Source organism: Camelus dromedarius, chromosome 28, assembly GCF_036321535.1.
Source record: "Camelus dromedarius isolate mCamDro1 chromosome 28, mCamDro1.pat, whole genome shotgun sequence".
In the NCBI taxonomy this organism is placed as follows: domain Eukaryota; kingdom Metazoa; phylum Chordata; class Mammalia; order Artiodactyla; family Camelidae; genus Camelus; species Camelus dromedarius.
The window spans coordinates 18,442,407-18,465,569 of NC_087463.1; the positions used below are offsets into that span (position 1 = coordinate 18,442,407).

At 41.1% G+C, this 23,163-nt stretch overlaps 2 protein-coding genes across 4 annotated transcripts in view; both read right to left on the reverse strand.

Annotated features, from left to right (window-relative positions):
- LOC135319531 (serpin B4-like) overlaps positions 1–6,070 on the reverse strand; it is a 52,674-nt gene extending 46,604 nt beyond the window's left edge. Inside the window, exon 1 of the mRNA XM_064480408.1 lies at positions 6,035–6,070. The gene's annotated coding sequence lies outside the window, so the exon portion shown is untranslated. The remainder of the gene's footprint in view (positions 1–6,034) is intronic.
- Positions 1–23,163, reverse strand: part of LOC135319530 (serpin B3-like) — a 31,699-nt gene that overhangs the window by 1,414 nt on the left and 7,122 nt on the right. Inside the window, exons 1-7 of one of the 3 annotated variants that reach the window (XM_064480404.1) lie at positions 6,035–6,118; positions 5,237–5,429; positions 4,613–4,669; positions 3,275–3,397; positions 2,844–2,961; positions 1,630–1,772; positions 1,019–1,174 (exon numbers count right to left, since the gene is read on the reverse strand). In XM_064480404.1, the coding sequence (XP_064336474.1) occupies positions 1,019–1,174; positions 1,630–1,772; positions 2,844–2,961; positions 3,275–3,397; positions 4,613–4,669; positions 5,237–5,404 (765 nt within the window). In that variant the 5' untranslated portion in view covers positions 5,405–5,429; positions 6,035–6,118. Of the gene's footprint in view, positions 1–1,018; positions 1,175–1,629; positions 1,773–2,843; positions 2,962–3,274; positions 3,398–4,612; positions 4,670–5,236; positions 5,430–6,034; positions 6,119–23,163 lie in introns of those variants that run through there. The other 2 variants (XM_064480405.1, XM_064480406.1) reach the window with 2 other exon arrangements.

Consider the following 23,163-nt stretch of genomic DNA (forward strand, 5'->3'; position numbering starts at 1 on the left):
TATTTAATGAACATCTGTTTGAATATACATTTACTGCATGTCAATCCCTAAGCTAAAGTACTGGTAACACAAGCATGTACCATTGTTCCTTGGTTAAAATTTTTCATTATTTTAAGCCACTTCTGTCCAAAAGCGTTTGCCTCATTTAGACTTGTTACCATAGGCTAAATCCTAGAACTGGGGTTCCCGGGGTCCCGGATAATGGGGACCGCAGAGCTGGAGAAAGAGTACTCTGATGTTTGTTCACATTTATTGCCACAGGACTTTCCCTGAGGATTTCCAGTTGCCAGTGTCACTCCATATACATTTTGAGTGTGGGAAGTTCGCTGCCACATCAGCGTCAGCAGCAGCTACTCCAGTAATTGCAGACGACCATTAACAGAATGTCCTTTAAATGTAAGATATTGGCATTGTATATTGAAATTTTTACATATTAACTTTAACTATTATAACATGAGAAGAGGAAAATTCTCTAATTATTTTTTTTAAACTCCGAGCAATGAGGCTCTGAATGACTTTTGGGCTCTTCAGAACAGAATAATTCAACATTGAAAAGTGGGGATCAAAATAAATCTATTTGCCCACAGTCTACAAAACCACTGTGATTTAGTATGCAATATGTCACCTTTGTTATTTCCATTTCCTTGTTTTGTTTGTGAATGAACTTGCAAATATTTCCATCTGTCCCCTACATGTGAGTGTTATTTTCCTGTTTTTAAATGGGTGGACTGGATTTTACTGCAGGTTGTTATGGCTACAAAATATTAAGGTGTGCAGCTAGGTATGTAGTTTTGTGAACTGACATTCCATAGTTTCATCAGAATATTAATGTGACCTGTGACGGACAGAATTTCTATATATTCTTCCTATAATACTGTGATCCATAAGGAATTTTTTTATTTGTTTCTTCTGTGCTGGATCTCTGCCAGCCAGCACCACCAATGTATGAACAGCCTATTTTGTTTGCATTGCTAGGAATCAAAGCAACAGTAGGAAGATTGGAGGTGCACGGCTTTACCTTCTGCAGACCATCTACTTCATTGGGCAGCAGCAGCATCATGCTTAGCTCCTCGCCTTTGTATGGTATTTCCAGGATCTTGACTTGCATGTCCTCCAGGGAGGCGAAATTGAAGTCGTTGGTTTCTTTCATCATCTGCACAGATTTGCTTGTATCCTGCAAGGAATTAATGTGGAAACAAGTGCCAAGTGAACACAAGTCAGAAAAAGGTATAATATTATTGAGATACCAAACTCATCCTCCTTCTAGGGGATGATCTGGGAAATCTGTGAGTTACAGACAAGAGTTTCTATGAGGATACCCAACTAATTAAAGAAAAAAAATTATGTAAGGAAAGAGAGCCTTGACAAATTTGATTTTACACCTGCAGTTGTACATTAATAATTACGTATGTAAGTTTCACATTTCAGCTAGAGCTGTATTAAGTTATGAAAATAAATTATAAAGGGAGGGTATAGCTCAAGTGGTAGAGCCCATGCTTAGCATGCATGAGGTTCTGGATTCAATCCTCAGCACCTCCTCCAAGAATAAATAAATACATCTAATTACCTCTCATCATTAAAAAAAATAGAAAAAGAAAATAATTAAAAAAAAATAAGTATACACAATACCTTGCTCAGCCAAAATTTTTCCTCGACAGTGTTTTCTTCCTTAAATTTCTGGTGCCACTGCCCTTTGAAATAGATGGCGTTCACCAGCACCAGAACGGTGGAGCTGTCAAGAAAATTTCTGGGAAAAAGATCCTTGATTTTTCCTTCAAAGAAAGAAAATGGAAGGGTCTTCCTGAAGGGACAAGTGGTTTTTCTTGAAGATGCTTTGAAAGTTACAGCAGATCAATGAAACATTCACACAAGTCACCATATTAGGGACACCATGCCCAAAAGTTCATAAGGTGCCATTTCCCAGAGTCACCAGCCTGATGAAGGTACCCTCATGGAGACCCCTTCTTGTGACTGGGAAGGTGTTCAGTGTCTGTCTGTGGTGACATCCATCATCTCACACTGAATACGGATGGAGTGATTTCATCTTGTCTTTCCAGGAGTCACTTTCCTCCCTCTCTCGCTATATCCTTCCCTCCAGGTGCCCTCAACACCTGCTTTCCTCTCTTGTTTCATCCGACTTTGTTCTATTCTTCCTTTCTTAATAACTCTTCCTTCCTTCCTCTCTCTCTTCCTATCTTTTCACTTTTGACTCACTACTCAGAAGAAATAGGCCTGAATGCTCTTCAGGATGAATGACATGGACCCTAACACCATTCCCCGGGGTGTCCTCCTCTCCATTCTCCACTTTGAATTGCTGTAGGTTTGACCTATAATTGGGATGGAGGTAGGACGTGGTTCAGAGAATGGAGACTTTGTCCAGCCATCTGCCGTGGTTGGGGAGATGGCTGTGACCATCCCTGCAGGATGTGGGCATGGACAACGGGCCATGCAGCTCTGCAGCAGGTGACAAGAAGGATGGGTTAGAGGGGAGCTGCTTGTTTCCCAATTAACAAAGGATAAGGGATTCCTTTTATTATTGTCTCTAAGTCAAAGAAAAAAGTGTGAAATCAAGTGAAGCTTGAGCTAAGACTTGGGATCCACAAAGACACTTCACACCCAGACTCCAGCTGTGTTTCCAGGAGCTGGTGCTGGGATCCCTCCTGGGTCCCCTTGTTTCTCTCCATATTTACTGGGACCATCCCACCATATGCAAGTCCTCCACCCTCTGAAGTCTCATCTCACCAATCTCCCTTGCACCCTATGCAGTGTCCTGCTTGGGGGGCAGATCACACACCCCGGGGACTCAAAAGTGTTACTTAGTGAGTGAATCCGTCATAACGTACCATTAGTTTGTCTTTCCACCCAGGAATTAATCATCTTTCGACTTTCTTCTGGAGCATTCGCAAAATCAGCAGATTCCACACTGGCTAGGTACAACTTCTTCACATTATCCATGTATTCCTTTGACATGGGAAGGAAGAAAGGAGGAATTCAGAGTAATTCGTGAGTAACTTTGTAAGCATCCCCAAATTAAATCATGCTCAGTCATGACCAGAGAGAGGACGTGGGACAATCCCAACCCCACTTCACTGGTGCGTGGTCAGGCTCTGGGACAACCCGAGGGTGCGTTGAGGTGCGGGAGCCCGATGTCCCTGGGGTAAATGCTCTCTGTGGGGGTCAGCCAGGCTCACCTGCCACTCCTCCCCCATTTGGAGACCGGGGGGCAGAGGACCAGGAAGCAGATGAAAGGTGTGGGCAGGCCAGGGAAACTCACCTGAAGGAAGGGAAACTCCTTTGTGCCATAGAGTCTGTTGGCAACGTTCAGCTCATAGGCGTCGGTGGGTTTGTTTAATTCAGTCAGAAGCTTATGAAAGTGATGATTTTCTGGATTTTCAACCTTCAAACATGAAAACGAGAGCTCCTCAGGTCCTCTTGATGTAAATACTAAACCCACCTAAGTTTGTCATATCTGTGCATATATTTTAGCATCCCCATCAATAAGGTTTGCTGTTTTTCTTCAAATTTGGTGTATTTTACCTCAAATATCCTTCATAATTACACTCAACCTTCTCAGAAATTCCTGCTGCTCTAACATACTCCAAACATTTCTCCTTTGAACCAGAGATGCAGCACCATTCCACTGCTGGCTGTGCCTTAATTGTCTGACAGTCAGATCTGGCTTCCCAGGTAACCCTAAGCGCTAGAACGAGACTGCATCTCTAATAGTCACCAGTAGTACAGGAGTGTCTAATTTGCATCATTTCCTATGTTGTGACGTGAAGCCCCCTTGTACTTCTTGGTGGGATTACCTTCTAAGACCTACAGGTTGTGCTCAATGGCTGTTCACTCACGAGCACCACACTCTGGGTGAGGAGCCATGTGTGGCAGGTACACTGCTAACGGCTTTCCATCAGCATCTCTTTATTTAGTCCATCTAACATGAAAACAGGGAAGCTCAGATAATTAAAAACATCTCCCTGGAGAACAAATGTGGCAGAGCCAAGTTTTCAACTCAGGCCTGTCTGAATCCAGAACCTTCTACTTGCTCTAAAAGTTATGGGGCGTTTGGGCTGCATACCATAAGTCTCATTTAATCATTTTCCAAAGTATACGTGAGCTATGGTTACTTTCACTTTTCTTTATGAGCTAAGTAAAATTATGTAAGTTTACTAACGTATTGTGATTACCATCATTATGGTTATTATATACTAGCAATACATATTATGCAACAGGGTTCTTGCTGTCCAGGCACTGTTGTCATGTTTTGCATGTATTTGAATGTACAGCAGCAAATCTTTCATTGGGCTGAGGTCTCTGCGGCCCAGAGTAGTTGTATTTTGCCACGTTCCCCATTTGTGAACAGCAGAGCAGGATTTTGAAGCTACCTTTCGGCTCCAGAACACATGCTGTTAAGCAGAAGCTAATCACCTCTCAGGAAAACAGATGAATTAAATAAGCATGTAATATGAAATGAGAAACAATCTGTCCCATGTACTTCGCTTAAGATGCCCGTGATAGTAAACTCTTCTCCGTTTATCTGAAATTCCCAGTGTAACGTGCGACCGTCTCGGATGTGTGACCTCCCTCCAGGCCCAGGTGCCCTGGGACTCACGGGATCCGCTGTGGCTCCTGCTGTTGGGTTCTCTGCGACTTCCTTAAAGTGAAGGGCCTGCAGGAGACAGGAAGTGGGACGAAGAAGCTTTACTCTAAAGACCCACCTTCATCAAAGAAAGACAGAGGAAGAAAGAACCGAAGAAATCAAACAAAACAAAAGCCCAAAGCAAACTAAAGTAAAAATCAATAAAGAAACAAAGACTTAAGAACAAAGTAAAGCAAAGTGTAAGCATTTTGCTCCTTGATGACACAGCAAAGCGGGCTGATCACCAGCCGCTTCAAACAATCCTGATTCATTTTCACTCACTGCAGAGGGAGCACACGAAGCTGCCTCCCACGGAGTTTAGTCAATGTGTCACTTCTACCTGAGCTCTTCCCCTCTAGTTGGGGGGCAGTTGTAGGGGTTCATGTGGGTCCCAGAGGAGGGCTGGGCTCAGGGAAGCAGAGGGGGCCGGGCACTGGGGGAGACGTGTGTCCCCCACCACCCTGGGCCCACCCAGTCACGCGGCTGCTTGCGGCTCTCTGTGCGAGCCCTGGGGACAGCCAGATCTGGGACCATCTGCACACAAGACAACAGACGGACCAGTGCCAACTGTTCCAGGTAAAGGAAGCTGCCACCTACCTTCTGAAGTTGTGCAGCAGTGTTTCCTCGGGACCCCAAGTAAAGCATGCCAAAGGCTGACATGATGCTGAGCGGGGAATAGAAGATATTCTTCCCTCTTGATCTCTGTCTGATCTGTTGGTACAGATCGACTGCAAAGTGGCTGATTGGTCCACTGAGTGAATCCATGGTGTCTTGACGCTGTCGGGAGCTGCTGGAAAAGCATCCGTCATTTTGTAATGACTTTACTGAAGGGAAGTTTAGTCTGTAATTTTCTTTAAAGACATCATGCCTTATATATGAGTTGTGGGATTCTCTTAAATAACGTTTATCTTCTTTTTAATTTTCAAGCCTTTTATAGTGTACTTGTGTACATTTCATCATGAGAGGAGTATCAAAATTAATATTTAAAGACAACTTTTGTGAAAAAAAGAATAGAATCTTTATCTTTCCATCCTTGCTGACTGTACTAAGACTGGGTAGAAAATGCATTGTAACAAGTACCGAGACAAAGACTGATGTGGTGACATGCATCCATGTCTCACGAGGCACTTCCCTGACTTTTTTTGAAGGATCTGTGGGAGCCAGACATGCTACCCCACGATCCCATGTGCTCCTAATGGAGTATTTGATTCTTTTTGGAAATAAAGAAGTTTCCTAAAGAGTAAATCAGATGACAAAGGCGTTTTCCTATTGCCCTGGCAGAGTAAGTAGAATACAATCAGACAAAATGAAACAGAGCAATGAGACGATGCACATCATTGTTATCACTTTCAGAAGAGCTCCGTGCAGTGAAGCAGCGCTGCTGGCAGCCCTTACCTGTGATCCTGGAGGAGGCAGAGGTGGGCGGGGAGCCTGTCGGCGTCTGCGCGGTGAGCGGTGAGATGGGAATATATAGCTCCCTCTTGCACCTCCCACTGCCCAGAGCAGCTGCAATTTCCAGTAAATCAACCTTTGGTTTCTTCACCAGGCTAACCACCAGCTTCCTGAGTAACCGTGACCTTCCTGAGTGAAATCTCCATGAGTAAAGACGAGATTATTATTCTTTTCCTGTATTTCCTCTTCAGCAGCAGAATTGGGACCTGCAATCCTGTGCTCATATGAAATGTATGTAGCTGCCTTTCTATTACCAATGAGAATATAGTTAACTCCAACGCCTTCCCATGATCCGAGCCACTACCCACAACTAGAAAGAACCCTTAAAATTCTTTCTTCTCTTACACATTGAATGACTTTATGGTCAGTTCAAAGGTAAACAATTAAAAAGCTTATATTTTGTATTTTATGCTCTGAAAGGGCTTTTTCACAGGTCAAGTTCCTTCGGAATTATTCTGAACCAGAAAATAGCTTGAATTCTCATCGTAAGAAATATGGACGAGGTGTCTCAGCCATAGAAGGAGAACAGGCGTCATCTGCCTTCGCTTAGCGGCTAGACCTTGGCAGTGGTCCTCCCGGTCGTGCCTCTTGCAGCCAAGCCCAGTGTGGCCTGATTTCTGAGGTCAGTGGGAGGTTCATTTCCTTGCAGCATTAACATGTTTTCAGTTAGAAGAACCATGGATACAAACAGGAGCCAATTTGATGGCAATATTCTCATTTTCACACAAAGATTAAACAGCAGAATAAATTGTTTGATCTGCAGAATCACGGCATAATTTGGTCAGCCTGCCCTTGAGCACGCCAGCTTCAGATTGTTGGTGTGGACAACACAGTCTAATGCCTGAGAGAAAAAAGAGGAAAAAGTGTTCTTTGAATGCCATGGTTCCGTGCCTTGTCACTGAAGCCTCAGTGTCTTCATGTGTCTGGTATTACGGTGGCAAAATTATATTGACTTTTACTACGTGGGGTAATGACTTCACCCCTTTCTGTCTTCAACACCTTTTGAGGCAGGTCCCTTTGTTTCCCCCATTTCACAGATGACAGAATGAGGCACACAGTGGCTGAACCAAAACCCAGGTTCCTCTGGGCCGTGAATTGCACATGCGAGCTGTCCAGGCAGGAGCTGGCTCAGAAGATGCATGTGTATCCACCCCCCACACTATGTTAGACACACTGTGGGCTTCAAATGCCATTTCTCCTCCTGTTTAAATGCAAACCCCCTGTCTCTTCTGCACTCTCCAGAGAGTTAATGTCCTCCCACAGCATGTGATGGGGCGGGACTGGGTCAAACATGAAAGCCCCAGAACCCTCCTCTGTGGGCCCCAGAGTCGCTAGGAGGGGAGGCTGGGGCTCAGACACTCCTCTAGGGCTCCAATCAGAGACAACCAGGAGAAGGGAGTGGGGGATGGAGTTGGGATGTCTCTCTGTGTGTGCGACTTAGAGAGAGGACCAAATCCTGCCCACCCTCCATTCCCCCAAATGGCTCCATCCAGCTGGGATTTGGAAGAAATGAGTAACTCTGAGAGGGACTAGAGGTGGACAGAAGTAACTTCGTTTCTTCCCCAAGCAGAATGTACCCTGCGACACGGCGGTGGCAGGGGACAGTCTGTATGTCCAAGGCGTCTGGCCCAGGATCTCCCCTACCACCAGATATGGGATGCTTGAACTGCAGACTGACTTTCCAAGTGGGATATCATGCACATACAGTCAGCTCTCTATATCCACTGTTCCTGCATCTGCAGATTCAATCAATCAGATGGAAAATGTATATTAAGAAAATTCGAGAAACTTCCAAAGAGCAATACTTCTGTTTGCCCCAATCCAGCCACTATTTTACATTATATTCATAACTATTTATGTACCTTTCCCATTGTCTGAGGTATTATAGAAATTGAAGGATGATTTAAAGCATAAAGGAGAATGTACATAGGCTTTAGGGCATTTTATACAAGGCCCTTGAGCACTCATGGACTTGGGAATCCTGGGGTGTCCTTGACCCCGTCCCCCATAGGTCCCCAGGGACGTCTGTATTGTAAGGTTCACCACTGAAAAATGTGCAAGTCACTGGATTTTTGTACACTGATTTGGCTGTGCAACAACCAGCATGATCTGATTCCAGAGCCATTTTATCACTCCCCAAAGAAAGTCCTTCCATACTTCTCCCTTCTCCCCCAGTCTCTGGAAACCACTAATCTGCTTCCTGTCTCTGTGGGTTTATTTATTGTGGATATTTCCTGTAAATGGAATCGCAGAGTATGTGACCTTCTGTATCAGGCTCCTTTCACGTAGAATAATATCGTCAAGGTTCATTCATGTTGGAGTATAAATTGGTGCTTCATTGCTTTAGAGGACTAAATAGTGTTCCTTGGTATGATATACCACTTTTAAAACAAATCCGTTCATGTGTGGATTACTTTGGGTCTTGTGTAGCCTTGTGAGTTAGGCTGACATAAACTCTCATGTAGACGTTTCAGTGTGGACCTACGTTTTCACACCTTAGGCTTATGCTTAAGAGTGAAATCTCTGGGTCTTTTGGCAAGTCTATGTTTGATTTAGAAGAACTGCCCGACTGCCGTCCACAGCCGCTGCCCCACTTCACGTTCCCACCAGAACGCGATGAGCGTCTGGAGGCGTGAGTTCTGATTCTCTGCACCAGCCCCGTGACTGTCGACGGTCCTGTCGCTGAGTCTCTGTCTCTGCACGTCACGCATTCTCAGGAAGTGTCACCTACAGTGAGGTCCCAGAAGCCCAGGGGATGGAGACACGCTGTGAAGGGAGAAGGGATCTGTCTTCTACAACTGAAAGCTGTTTCTGCCGATCCCCCTGCCCCCAGGCTCTGCTCTTCTTAGGTCGCCTCTGTCTGTGGGTATAACACCTGAATGGGACTGAAGGAAATAGACCCCTGAGCTGTGATTAGGTAAGGCTGAGGGAGGGTGTAGAGTATTGAGTCTTGATGAAGAGGTCCAAATCAGAAGGCAGTGGCAGGAGACAAGTCCTTGGATGAAAAACTACAAACAGGAGGACCGGGAGCTTCTGTTCAGGGTTGGGCCACACGTCACCGTCACAGAGCAAGTGGAGGCTGTGAGTGGGAGGGGGATGGGTTTCTTTGGGCTCAAAGAGAAAGAGGCCTGACCCTAGAGGAGCAGAAGCAAGAAGCTCAGCCTGGAGCATGAGGGAAAGTTTGCGGGACAGAGCAGCCCAGATGGACTAATGAGAGCTACTGGCTAAGGCTGATTCGCCCTGTGAGTGAATCACGAAGGTTTGTCATGTGGTTTGTCTTTGAGAAGAGGTGTTGATTGATAAGGACCAGGAATTTGGTTACATTGAAAGAGAGTTCATTTAAATATGAAACCATGCCATACTTCTCCACCCGTCTTGGTTTTGAAAAGTGCTCCTGGCAGGTAATAGATGAGTTATGACACGCTGATGTCGTACAGCGTCACAGAAGACTCAGCAATTGTCAGAATGGTTTTTAAGGTGGTACTTGCCGACCTAAGCCATCGGGTATTTTCTGCATATGCACCGACATCATTGTCTCCAAGAATCCAGAACCCAATAAAACTTAAGGGGAAATTACCCTTTCAGGACACACCCTGCTGTTTCTTATACCTTTACAGGTTGGTGAAGAAATATGTCCTGTCTTCCTAAACCTTCCTTCCTTGTGAAGGGCGGGAAGATGGTCAGCGTTGTTAAGTTGCACAACCTAGGAGCCAACTCCCTCTTCTTTGCTTTACCTTGGCCTTCCTGTCAGCTGCCAAGGAACCTACTGCAGCTTCCTCCTTTTCCTAGGACTGTCCCTCTCCCTCCTTGTTTGTCTGAAATAACTGTATGTCTCTTGATATTTTCTCAGCGGTAGCCTCTCAGTCCTCTGTTTTATACTGTGAAACCGCAAAATATTGTTCCCACTGCCTTTTCTAGCCAATATCCCAGTGTCCCTTTTAAAGTTTCTGGCCATGCAGGTAATTTACCAGGTTCCCACCTACCGTCTTGTAAGTTACTCCTCAATATTCACTCATAGACGGTTGCCTCCCCATCATTTATGTGGTGCCCTTCATCCCAAAGGCTTCTAGTTTTCTGGGTGAATTCAAAACTTTTCTTATAGAGGCAACAGATGGAATCCATGCCCATTTTATTTTTTTCAGATTTTTTTAAACATTTTTTTATTGAGTTATATTCATTTCACAATGTTGTGTCAAATTCCAGTGTAGACCACAATTTTTTCGTTATACATGAACATAGATATAATCATTGCTTTTTTCTCTGTGAGCTACCATAAGATCTTGTATATATTTCCCTGTTCTATACAGTATAATCTTGTTTATCTATTCTACATTTTGAAATCCCAGTCTCTCTCTTCCCACCCCCTGCCCCCTTGGCAACCACAAGTTTGTGTTCTATGTCTATGAGTCTGTTTCTGTTTTGTATTTCTGTTTTGTGTTTTTTAGATTCCAAATATGAGCAATCTTATATGGTATTTTTCTTTCTCTTTTTGGCTTATTTCACTTAGAATGACTTTTCCAGGAAAATCTATGTTGCTGCAAATGGCATTATGTTGTCAGTTTTTCTGGCCTAATACTATTCCATTGTATAAATATACCACTTCTTCTTTATCCAGTCATCCACTGATGGACATTTAGGGTGTTTCCATGTCTTGGCTATTGTAAATAATGCTGCTATGAACATTGGGGTGCACGTGTCATTTTCAAGTAGGGTTGTGCCCAGGAGCAGATTCCTGGGTCATAAGGTAAGTCTATTCCTAGTCTTTTGAGGAATCTCCATACTGTTTTCCACAGTGACTGCACCAAACTGCATTGCCACCAGCAGTGTAGGAGGGTTCCATTTTCTCCACAGCCTCTCCAGCATTTGTCATTTGTGGACTTTTGAATGATGGACATTCTGACTGGTGTCAGGTGATACCTCATTGTAGTTTTGGTTTGCATTTCTCTGATAATTAGTGATATTGAGCATTTTTTCATGTGCCTATTGATCATTTGTATGTCTTCCTTGGAGAACTGTTTTTTTAGGTCTTTTACCCATTTTTGGATTGGGTTGTTTGTTTCTTTCTTATTAAGTCGTATGAGCTGCTTATATATTCTGGCGATCAAGCCTTTGTCGGTTTCATTTGCAAAACTTTTCTCCCATTTCATAGGTTGTCATTTTGTTTTACTTATGATTTCCTTTGCTGTGCAGAAGCTTGTAAGTTTCATGCTCATTTTATTTTACATCACTGTTGTAGTTGAATCTCTTCGTTTGTGAAAATCGTGTCGAGTTTTTTGTTCTTTTGTTAATTGGATCCATGATGTTTCTTACCTATTTGAATATATTCTTTCTATACAGCAATATTAATATAAAGCAATATTAATTATTGTTGGTGTTGGTGTCCACAGTATTAATGAAGATGGAAAATTGTAAAAGTATAAAGAGATTTGATTCCCTAGGACAAAGATGTGCTGGGAACTTTATTTCCCTTCTCCAGTTTCTCCCTTCACTCTCTCAACCTCCTGTGGCCCCTGGGGGCAGAGATGCATGAGACATAGTCAGGGTCCTTGTCCTCTGGGGACATTGCATTTGGTCAGTGGGAGGCAGCAAGGGAAGACTCCCAGCTGGATATGGTAGGGAGCTTGGTCACTCGACTTCTTGTCAGCTGGGTTGTTAAGGGGTGGCTGACATTCCTTACCAAAGGCCACAGGTCTTATTGGGCAGCCTTTTCTGCAGCTACAGCCACTTCCTCTGGATTTTGGTCACCATACCTGCCTTTGCCCTCCAGGTCCTGGGGTGGCACTGTCTCCCTGCTTTTGCTAGACCTGGAATGCTTCACCTATTCTCCATCTATTCTCTTAGCCCTGACCAGACATTGTATTGTCCCTTTATTATTAATCTTCCTTAATTACCCATTTGACTGTGACATTTGATAGACCCTTGACTAGTACAGTGAGTAAGTAGCTTTAGGAAAGACATCTTCAGATGGAATTTGAGGATCGAGTTGCCCATGTATTGAGAAGCACCTGCTGAGGGGAAATGGGGCACAGGTGTATGGCATGTAGTAGCATCAAGTGGTTAGTGATGGAGGGAAGACAGGAAGTGCAGGTGGAAGACAGGTGATGGGACATGCGTGGCTGTGGTGCTCAGCTGCTATAGTGACAATGATGATTAACATGATTGTGGGATCAGCTGCTTTCTTGTGAAGGGCATGGGAAAGTCATCCAACAGAAATCTGAAGATGATTTTTTTATGAATCTTAAGAAGTAAATCCTGACAAGTATATATGTTTGCAGTAATAAGATGCTTAATCTTTCTCTGTAAGGAAAATATAATTAATGTAAACATGAGATTAACACCAGGAATGCTGATATTTGTTAAAAACTAAGGATTGGTGTGATGTAGAAGTAGAGAATTAGTATGAAATGCTGATGAAAATGTTAGTTATTACAAGCAACTTGGTAACCCTTGTTGATATATGGTTAAGAGTCAGCAATTCTCTATTTAAACCTGAGACCTGGATACCCTCACATGTGGTGCTCAGGGATACGTGTATTGAGGGTTAATGGCAGTACTGTCAGCAATGGTAAGAAGTAGAGAAAATTATGACATTTAAAATGGAAGAATAAGGAAACCTAATTACCATGGATTCACTCAATAGTATATCTGACAGTGCTGAACATAAATGAATCAGATATTCGTGATTCATGATTGAAACATAATGCTCAGTGGAGAAAAATGCACATTGAAAACAGGTGCATGACTATCTTTGTTGCTTTGTGGGTGGGGAAAGTGGGGAGACTGGCCACTGAACTGAAGTTCTGGGGCAGGAGGGGGCTTGCTCACTGGGGGTCCCATGACACCCACTTGTGACAGGGCAGCTCTGAGAGCCGTCTGCTGTCCATGTGGTTTGTTGCAGAAACACTGACAACATCTGTGGTTTGTCCTTTCGGGCTGAGGTTTACACCACGCGTGCAGATTCCCCATCTATTTCTGCATCCACTGTGGCCTCACCCCATTACACCTCTCAGTCTTTCCTGCTGAAGCCTAGCAGTGACTCCCTGTTAGCCCCCGAGAGTCCCCCTTTACAGTGAATTTTTGAATTATTTGTCACTTGTTGACTCCTCTTCCTTGGATGCTACCTTCAGGTCTCCTCCACATCTCTGGCTTTCTGTCTTGCACTCCCTCTCCACTGCCTCCCTTAAGTGCAGGCTCTTTGCTTTTCCTGGGTGCCCACCGCAGGCAGGCCCTCTGTGCTTACCTGGTCATCTAGCCACTGTAACAGCTTCAATCCAGGCGCTCCCTAGTCCATTTTCCTCACCTTAGGGCCCCTCCCTTCCCTCCCTCCCAGCTCCAGGCTCCATCCCTCTCTGACGTCTCCCACCTCTACTGCCATTCACACAGCCCTTGCTTCCTTTTAGCTTTGGATTGATACCTAAGATTTGCATTGATTGATATCTTCCATGAACGAAGGATTGATTAAAGTCCTCAGGTAAAAAGTATTCTGTAAATTGTCACCTTATCAGTAAAATGACACTACCTCCCCCCTCTTGTGTTACGGGGCTCTGTTACTGTTTCAGTGGAATAAGTGTGCTTTTTGGACACAGAGAGATTTTTTTCGTCCCGCATCTATCAGTAGCCAGGAATAACGGATTGTTGACTTCGTACATTTTGATGAATGCTTCTTGAAGATTCAATTTGAATTTAGCAATGGTTTTATAGTCTATGTGATCATATTTTTCTAGCTTCTTCAGTGATCCATTCTGTATACAGTGGGTCCTTAGTTACTTCGTGTGACTTCGTAGTGGGTTAAGTGAGGGGTCTCTAACACAGCGCTGGATGCAGGGACTCAGTGACAAGGGAGGTGTGCCAAGTTTCCCTTACTTTTGGGTCAGAAGTGATTTCCAAAGCCTCATGCCCTAAACCAAACTCTGAGACCATCTCATCACCATAAACTTGTCATCTTATTACCTCTGGAACCAACCTCTGTGATCCAAGAAATGATCTTGGTTTTAAGATGCATCTCACCCGGCCTGCCAGGAGCAGTGTCATCACCTCCCTCAGTTTCTCAGTTGTTCAACATAAAATTTTACTGACCACAATGCCATGAACCTGGAAATCAACAACAGAGAAACAAAGGAGAAAAAAAGGAAAGCATGGAGATTAAACAATATGTTATTGAAAAAACAATGGATCAATGAGGAAATCAAAGCTGAAATTAAAAAAATACCTTGAGACAAATGATAATGAAAGCACAACCACTCAAAACCTATGGGACACAGCAAAGGCAGTCCTAAGAGGGAAGTTTATAGCGATACAGGCCTTCCTCAAAAAAGAAGAACAATCTCAAATAAACAATTTAACCCACGACCTGAATGAATTAGAAAAAGAAGAACAAAAAGCCCCAAAAAGCAGCAGAAGGAAGGAAATATTAAAGATCTGAGAGGAATTAAATACAATAGAGATTAACAAGACCATAGAAAAAATCAACCAAACCAAAAGCTTGTTTTTTGAAAAAGTAAATAAAATCGACAAACCTCTGGCCAAACTCACAAAGAAGAAAAAAGAGAGAGCACAAATTAGCAAAATAAGAAAGGAAAATGGAGAAATTACAACAAACAAAATAGAAATACAGAATATCATACGAGAATATTATGAAAAACTATATGGAACCAAACTGGATAACCTAGAGGAGATGGACAAGTTTCTGGAAACATACTGTCCACCAAAACTGAATCAAGAAGAATCTGAACACTTGAACAATCCGATCACTAGAAAGGAAATAGAAATAGCAATTAAAAACCTCCCTACAAATAAAAGTCCAGGACCGGACGGTTTCACCGGGGAATTCTACCAAACATACAAAGAAGAACTCATACCAGTCCTTCTCAAACTCTTCCAGACAATTGAAAAGGAGGGAATACTCCCAAACTCATTCTATGAAGCCACCATCACCCTGATACCAAAACCAGGCAAAGACACTACAAAAAAAGAGAATTATAGGCCAATATCACTGATGAACATAGACGCCAAAATCCTCACCAAAATTTTAGCAAATAGAACCCAACAACACATAAAAAAGATTATACATCATGACCAAGTGGGGTTCATCCCAGGGACCCAAGGCTGGTTCAACATATGCAAATCAATCAATGTAATACATCACATCAACAAGAGAAAGGACAAAAACCCCATGATCATCTCAATCGATGCAGAAAAAGCATTTGATAAAATTCAACACCCATTTATGATCAAAACTCTCACCAAAGTGGGCATAGAGGGAACATATCTCAACATAATAAAAGCTATATATGACAAACCTACAGCCAGCATGGTACTCAACGGTGAAAAACTCAAAAGCTTCCCACTAAAATCTGGGACAAGACAAGGATGCCCACTATCACCACTCCTACTCAACATAGTCCTGGAAGTCCTAGCCACAGCAGTCAGGCAAGAGAAAGAAATAAAAGGGATCCAAATTGGAAAAGAAGGGGTAAAAGTGTCATTATATGCTGATGACATGTTACTATATATAGAAAACCCTAAAAGGTCCACACAAAAGCTACTAGAGCTGATTGAAGAATTCAGCAAGGTAGCAGGTTACAAAATTAACGTTCAAAAATCAGTTGCATTTCTTTACACTAATGATAAATCAACAGAAGAAGAAAGTAAAGAAACAATCCCCTTTAAAACAGCACCCGAAGTAATAAAATATCTGGGAATAAATCTAACAAAGGAGGTGAAAGAATTATACACAGAAAACTATAAACCATTGAAGGAAATTAAAGAAGACTTTAAAAAATGGAAAGATATTCCATGCTCTTGGATTGGAAGAATCAATATTGTTAAAATGGTCACACTGCCCAAGGCAATCTACAGATTTAATGCAATCCCTATCCAATTACCCAGGACATATTTCACAGAACTAGAAAAAATCATATTAAAATTCATATGGAACCATCAAAGACCTAGAATTGCCAAAGCATTACTGAAGAGAAAGAAAGAGGCTGGAGGAATAACTCTCCCAGACTTCAGACAATACTATAGAGCTACAGTCATCAAGACAGCATGGTATTGGTACCAAAACAGACATATAGACCAATGGAACAGAATAGAGAGCCCAGAAATGAACCCACAAACTTTTGGTCAACTCATCTTTGACAAAGGAGGCAAGAATATACATTGGAATAAAGACAGTCTCTTCAGCAAATGGTGTTGGGAAAACTGGACAGCAGCATGTAAAACAATGAAGCTAGAACACTCCCTTACACCATATACAAAAATCAACTCAAAATGGATTAAAGACTTAAACATAAGACAAGATACAATAAACCTCCTAGAGGAAAACATAGGCAAAACATTATCTGACATATATTTCAAAAATTTTCTCCTAGAAGAAATAAAAGCAAGAATAAACAAATGGGACCTAATGAAACTTACAAGCTTCTGCACAGCAAAGGAAACCAGGAATAAAACAAGAAGAAAACCTACGGAATGGGAGAAAATTTTTGCAAGTGAAACCGACAAAGGCTTGATCTCCAGAATATATAAGCAGCTCATACGACTCAATAAGAAAAAAATAAACAACCCAATCCAAAAATGGGCAGAAGACCTAAACAAGCAATTCTCCAAGGAAGACATACAAATGATCAAAAAGCACATGAAAAAATGCTCAATATCACTAATTATCAGAGAAATGCAAATCAAAACTACAATGAGGTATCACCTCACACCAGTCAGAATGGCCGTCATTCAAAAATCCACAAATGACAAATGCTGGGGAGGCTGTGGAGAAAGGGGAACCCTCCTACACTGCTGGTGGGAATGCAGTTTGGTGCAGCCACTATGGAAAACAGTGTGGAGGTTCCTCAAAAGGCTAGGAATAGACTTACCATATGACCCAGGAATCCCACTCCTGGGCTTGTATCCAGAAGGAAATCTACTTCAGGATGACACCTGCACCCCAATGTTCATAGCAGCACTATTTACAGTAGCCAAAACATGGAAACAGCCTAAATGTCCATCAACAGGTGACTGGATAAAGAAGAAGTGGTATATTTATACAATGGAATACTACTCAGCCATAAAAACCGACAACATAATGCCATTTGCAGCAACATGGATGCTCCTGGAGAATGTCATTCTAAGTGAAGTAAGCCAGAAAGAGAAAGAAAAATACCATATGAGATCGCTCATATGTGGAATCTAAAAAACAAAAACAAAAACAAACAAACAAACAAAAACAAAGTGTAAATAAAGGACAGAAATAGACTCACAGACAGAGAATACAGACTTGTGGTTACCAGGGGGGTGGAGGGTGGGAAGGGATAGACTGGGATTTCAAAATTGTAGAATAGACTACACTGTATAGCACAGGGAAATATACACAAAATGTTATAACTCACAGAGAAAAAAATGTGACAATGAGTGTGTATATGTCCATGAATAACTGAAAAATTGTGCTGAACACTGGAATTTGACACAACATTGTAAAATGATTATAAATCAATAAAAAATGTTAAAAAAAATTTACTCTCATAGGTACCAGCAATTATGTCTTACTGGCCAGGAAACTCCTGACCTTGAAGCTGTCCCTTGAAATTATATATATCAAGATCACACATAAATGAAGGCATGGGGACAGTGAGACTAATGGGAATTTTGCAAAATGACGTATTTGAAATTTTGACTATTTTCCAGTTTGCATTCCTCTGTGCATCAAAGCAAAAGATCATTTGAATTGCTGTTGAACACTAAATATGAATTTTCTACCTCTGAATTTACTTGTAACAAATTCTCTTCTATTCTTTCTGATGCTTATTTCGGGCACAAAAGTACCAAAAATATTGTGAAAAAGAATATGAAAATGAATATATGTATGTTCACGTATGAGTGAAGCATTATGCTGTACACCAGAAATTGATACAACATTGTAAACGAAGTATACATCAATACAAATATTTACAGAAAAAATACCAAAAAGAACCTGGCAGGTTTACTGGCTTATATAGTTTTAAGTGATGGTGGATAAAGCCTGTGAATAAAAGCTATGAAATCTCTTGCAGATACGACGGACATTACTCAGTTGATACATAAAATCTATTCTATCGAATCTCATCGTGATTATCCTCCTGTGCAAGTGACTTGACTCTTTGCTCTATTTCCTCTCTAAAATATTTAATGATTCAATCTGTTATGAACAAGTTCCAAGAATCTATGTTTGATGCAAAACCAGTGAGCCTTAAGTAGGATACACTTTTATTTTAAATGAAAAATCCAGAGAAATTTTGTTCTGATTCATCTCATTAAGAGATGCTGCTTCAATGTAACAACTTAGCTTTCATGTTGAATTATTATTCCTCCTATATTTATATTTTGGTGTCTGTTTTTAATTTATACATACAGCCAGGGTACTGATAACTCAATCCAAAAGAGTCCTTTGAAACATTTAGAGAAATACGGTCATGGGAAATGAAAAAATCCATACTTTAAATTTCGGAACAATTTCATTGGAAAGAAGCATGGTAAAGTTATATTTTAAAATATAAAAGCATTCATTCTAATGAAATTCTTAGGAGAAAGTAGAATGAAAGTATATTTCCCATACAGCATGATTTCACATAAAGTATTTGACGACTGAAGGGGTTGTTCATGTGATTCAAATGGGTGACAGTGGGTATCATAGAGGTAGATTGCATTGGATGGATGTAGAAGTGTGACGTAAGAGTTCTATTTTAAAATAGCAACACTCGTAGTAGGACAGAAATTATATCCTTTCTAACTATTTACATTATGGACAAAATGTGTAGCTGTCAAGTAAAAAATATGGGAGGTTTGAAGGGGAAGTTCTGAGTTGTTCTTGAGCAAAGGGTTTGGCCATCACTGTTGCAGGGTCCAGATCCGGACATGGTGCTGCTGTGTGCTGCCAGGTGCTCCCCTTTCTGGCCACACAACTAGGGACACCGTGTGCAGGGACTGCAACAGCAAGTCAGCAGTACAAGACCTCCCGGGGACAAAAGAGATTTCAAGTGTTTTCTCTTTAAAGAAGCAGAAGGCTGATGACTCCCCCCTACATCCCAACTTGGGAAACACCCTGCGGATCTTAAAATTATTGAGTGGCAGAATCCGGGAGAGAGAATGATGTTTTCATAGACAGGATGGTGGATGGATTGTATTTCATCTGATCATGAAAATGAATATGGTCCTATTTTTTCTTCACTAAATAATCATGGTTTCTTCTGTAAAAGAGAAGCCCTGGCCTAAAAGGATTCAATGGTCAGTTGTAGCAAATATTTTAGAAAATTAACACCATTCCTTCTCATACTCTACTGATACTTTGAAGAGGAGGGAGCATTTCCCCACTAATTCTCTGAGGTCAACACTACTTTGAAATCAAAGCTAGACAGACAATAGAAAAAATAAAACTAAGAGGAAGTATCTTTTATAAATACGAATCAAAAACCTAAATGTAAGAGCTAAAAGTACAAAATTCTTAGAGGAACGCATAGTAGAAAAATATGACATAGGATTTGACATTGATTTCTTTGATATGCACCCAAACACAGGGAACAAAAGAGAAAATGCATAACTTGGACATCATCAACATTTACAATTGTTATGCATCGTAAGGCACCGTCTAGAGAGTTAAAACAACCCACAGAATATGGAAAAACATTTCCAGCCATATATCTGATAAAGGTTTAACATTCACAATACTTCAAGAACTCCTGCATCTCAACAAGAAGAACAACAAAAATGAAAAACCCAGTTGAATAATTGCAAAAGATTGAATAGTAGACGTTTTTAGAAAGAAGATATGGAAATGTGCACAACAGAAGCTCGCAGTGTGGCAAGGACGTGAAGAACATGGGACACTTGAGAATTGCTGGTGGGAATGGTGCGACTATTCTGGGAACCAGTTTGAGGAACCACCATACTGGTGACAGCCACACAGCAATGTATGTACTTAATGCCACTTGACTGTTGGGTTAGAAATGATTAAAATGGTAAATTTCACTTTATGTCTATTTTGACACACACACACACACACACACACACACACACACACACACACACGGGCCATGATTTCTGATTTAAGCTGTTCTCCCAACAGTGTTTCCCAAACTTTCTATTATCTTGAGTCAGCTCCTTTTTGCATTTCCCTCAAAGCTTCTGTAAACTTGCTTTCCTTTCTTAAATTCTCTACTCATCCCATAGCCTGAACATTTTCACTTGGTGTTTTTTCTTCGTGTTTCATTAAAGAAAAAATGAATATCATTTTGAAACTTCTTCATCTTCCCATCATCCTCTAAACTTCAGACTTTTGTGCCCTGTAACCTGTAACTCTTCCTTCTCTCTTTGTATTACCACCTCCATTTCCTCAGGAACAGTAATTACACACCTTTCCTGAATGAACCTCTGTGTCTCGGGTGGGGCCGCCTCCTGGTGTCAACACATTGACATTCTCTCTCATTGTTAAGCAAGCAAAGTCCGTCTCTCCAGCCACTCCCTGTATATAAACTTCTTTAATCCTTCAAGTTTTTCAGTGTCTAGACTCCATGTTTCTCCTTCTTCACCCTCTGGAATGTGGCTTCTTTCTCAATATTTTAATGGCTCAGTTTCTGCTTAAGTTCAATATATACTTTCTGAAGTCCTAATCCAGTAGACATTTCCAGCATTCCCTTCTGTGCGAAGGATTCTTCTTGTGTGTTCCGCAGACTCCAGGAGTCCCCAGACCACAAGATCACAACCAGTTTCATGAAAACAGTAAGACAATATTTGACTTTCCCACTGTGTACAATGAGAATCAAGGTTCTAGTCCCAGAGCATACTAGTGTACAGATCCTCCACTCCCACCTCCAACACCACACACACAAAAGCCATTTCAGAGTTACTGTCTTTTATGAATTAGGCCACATTTTAAATGGAAGATTTATTGAATCACTGCCTTTGAGTACACACCATTTAAAATTAAGTGAGATGAATGCAATGTTACTCAGCTATGAAAAAGAATGCAGTAATGCCACTTGTGGCAACATGGATGGACCTAGAGTTTATCATATATCATAGTTAGTGAAGTAAGTCAGACAGAGAAAGAGAAATATCATATGATATGGCTTGTATGTGGAATTTTTACGAAATGATACAAATTTTATTTACTAATCAAAAAACAAACTTACGGACATAGAAAACAAATCATGGTTACCAAAGGGGAAAGTGTGCAGAAGGGATAGAGTAGGAGCTTAGGATGAACAGATAAACACTATTATGTATAAAAAAGATAAGCAACAAGGACCTACATTGTAATACAGGGAACTATATTCAATTTCTTATAATAACATATAATGGAAAAGAGTGTGAAAAGAAGAAATGAATTTGCATGTATATGTATACCTGAATCTCTTGGCTGTACACCTGAAAGCAACATTGTAAATCAACCACACCTCAATAAAAAAAATTGAAAAAATATGTTTTAAATAAAATAAAATTAAATGAGATAAAATGGAAGTATACCTAATGCACCTTGAAAATTGTTTTCCTAAATAGGGGGCTGTCTTAAAAACAGCTTTAATTATGAAGCACTTCCCTACACCAGAAATAATTCTGAGGCAATACCTACTACGGGTGCTTTGTTCAAATCTCCTCCTCTATCTCATTCTTAATCAAATTTATTGAGGTACCATTTACATAAAGTAAAATCCACACGTTATAAGAGTGCAGTGTGATGACTGTGGGCAAATACAAACCACTGTGACCATCATCCAATCAAGTTGTAGAGCATTCGTCTCACTCAGACATTTTCCTTGGAATTTTGAACAATCAATTTCTTCCTCAAGTCCAGTCTCGGGAACCGCCAAGCAGCTTTCTGTCACCACACATTCGTTTTGCTTGTTCAAGGCACCATATAGCTGGAATCACAGGACGTGTGCTCTCTCTATCCAGTCCCTGTTTTGCACAGCACAGTGTTGGGCTTTTATCCATGTTTCTGCAGGATCAATAGTTTCTTCTTTTTACCACCAAGTGCCCCCCTTTAGTTTGCATTACAGCTCACCTGCTGACACAAACTAGAGTTTTCCCCAGGTTTTGACAGTCACAAATAAGGCATCAATGAATATTTTCATACAGTCCTTTTGTGACATGTGTATTCAGAGCTCTAGTATAACATCAAGGCATGGAATTACTGGATCCATTGGTAATACCTTTAATTTTCTAAGAAAGTACCGACACAGGTCTCTGTGTACAGTTGAGGGAAACTTTGTCCACAAGTGCGTTGCTCAGCCATACAGATTTAAAGATTTCTGGAGTGACATCACCTAAACTGCCACGTAGGAGAACCCAGCCTCCATTCCCCTTCAGAGATCAATAATTAGACAGCCATCCTTGCTCAAAAACAGCTCACAAGAAGGAGATGGTAACGTTGTGATGTAATTGAGGTCTTAGCTAAAGCTATGGCTGGATCATTTTGCAGTATCTAAGTGTACCAAATGAACACGTAGTATGCATTAAACTTACACAAAATTGTATGTCAATTTTATCTAAATATGATGGAAAAAGTGAAATTGCAAGATGCTTTCCCAAGTGGTTGCAGCTTTTGTATTCCCACAGGCAGCGCATGAGGGTTGTGGTTGATCTACATTCTCTCCACAGAGGGCTTGATTAGTCTTTTAATTTCAACTTTGGTCAATCCAATGGGAATGAGGTGCTCTCCTGTCAGATGGTACTTTGTATGTACATAAACATTGTATTTGTTGTTAAAACTCTATTATCTTTATTTTTATTTTTTAGGCATAGAATGCATTCCTTTTTATTACTTTCCATTAAAACATAGCTTCATTGATGTATGATTGATATAGAAAGTGTTGTACCTATTTAATGTGTACAACTTAATGAGTTTTGAGATGTGTATACATCTATGAAACCATCACCCCAATCTATGTCATTAACATATCTGTTAACTCTAAAAGATTCTTCCTGTCCTTTCCTAAAAAGCTATGTTCCAGAAAATAAAAACTGGAAATACTTGACATTTATATCTTGATGTACTTGAGTGTCCTATCTTGGTCCTTGTTTCTAGACACTTTCTTCTCTTCCAG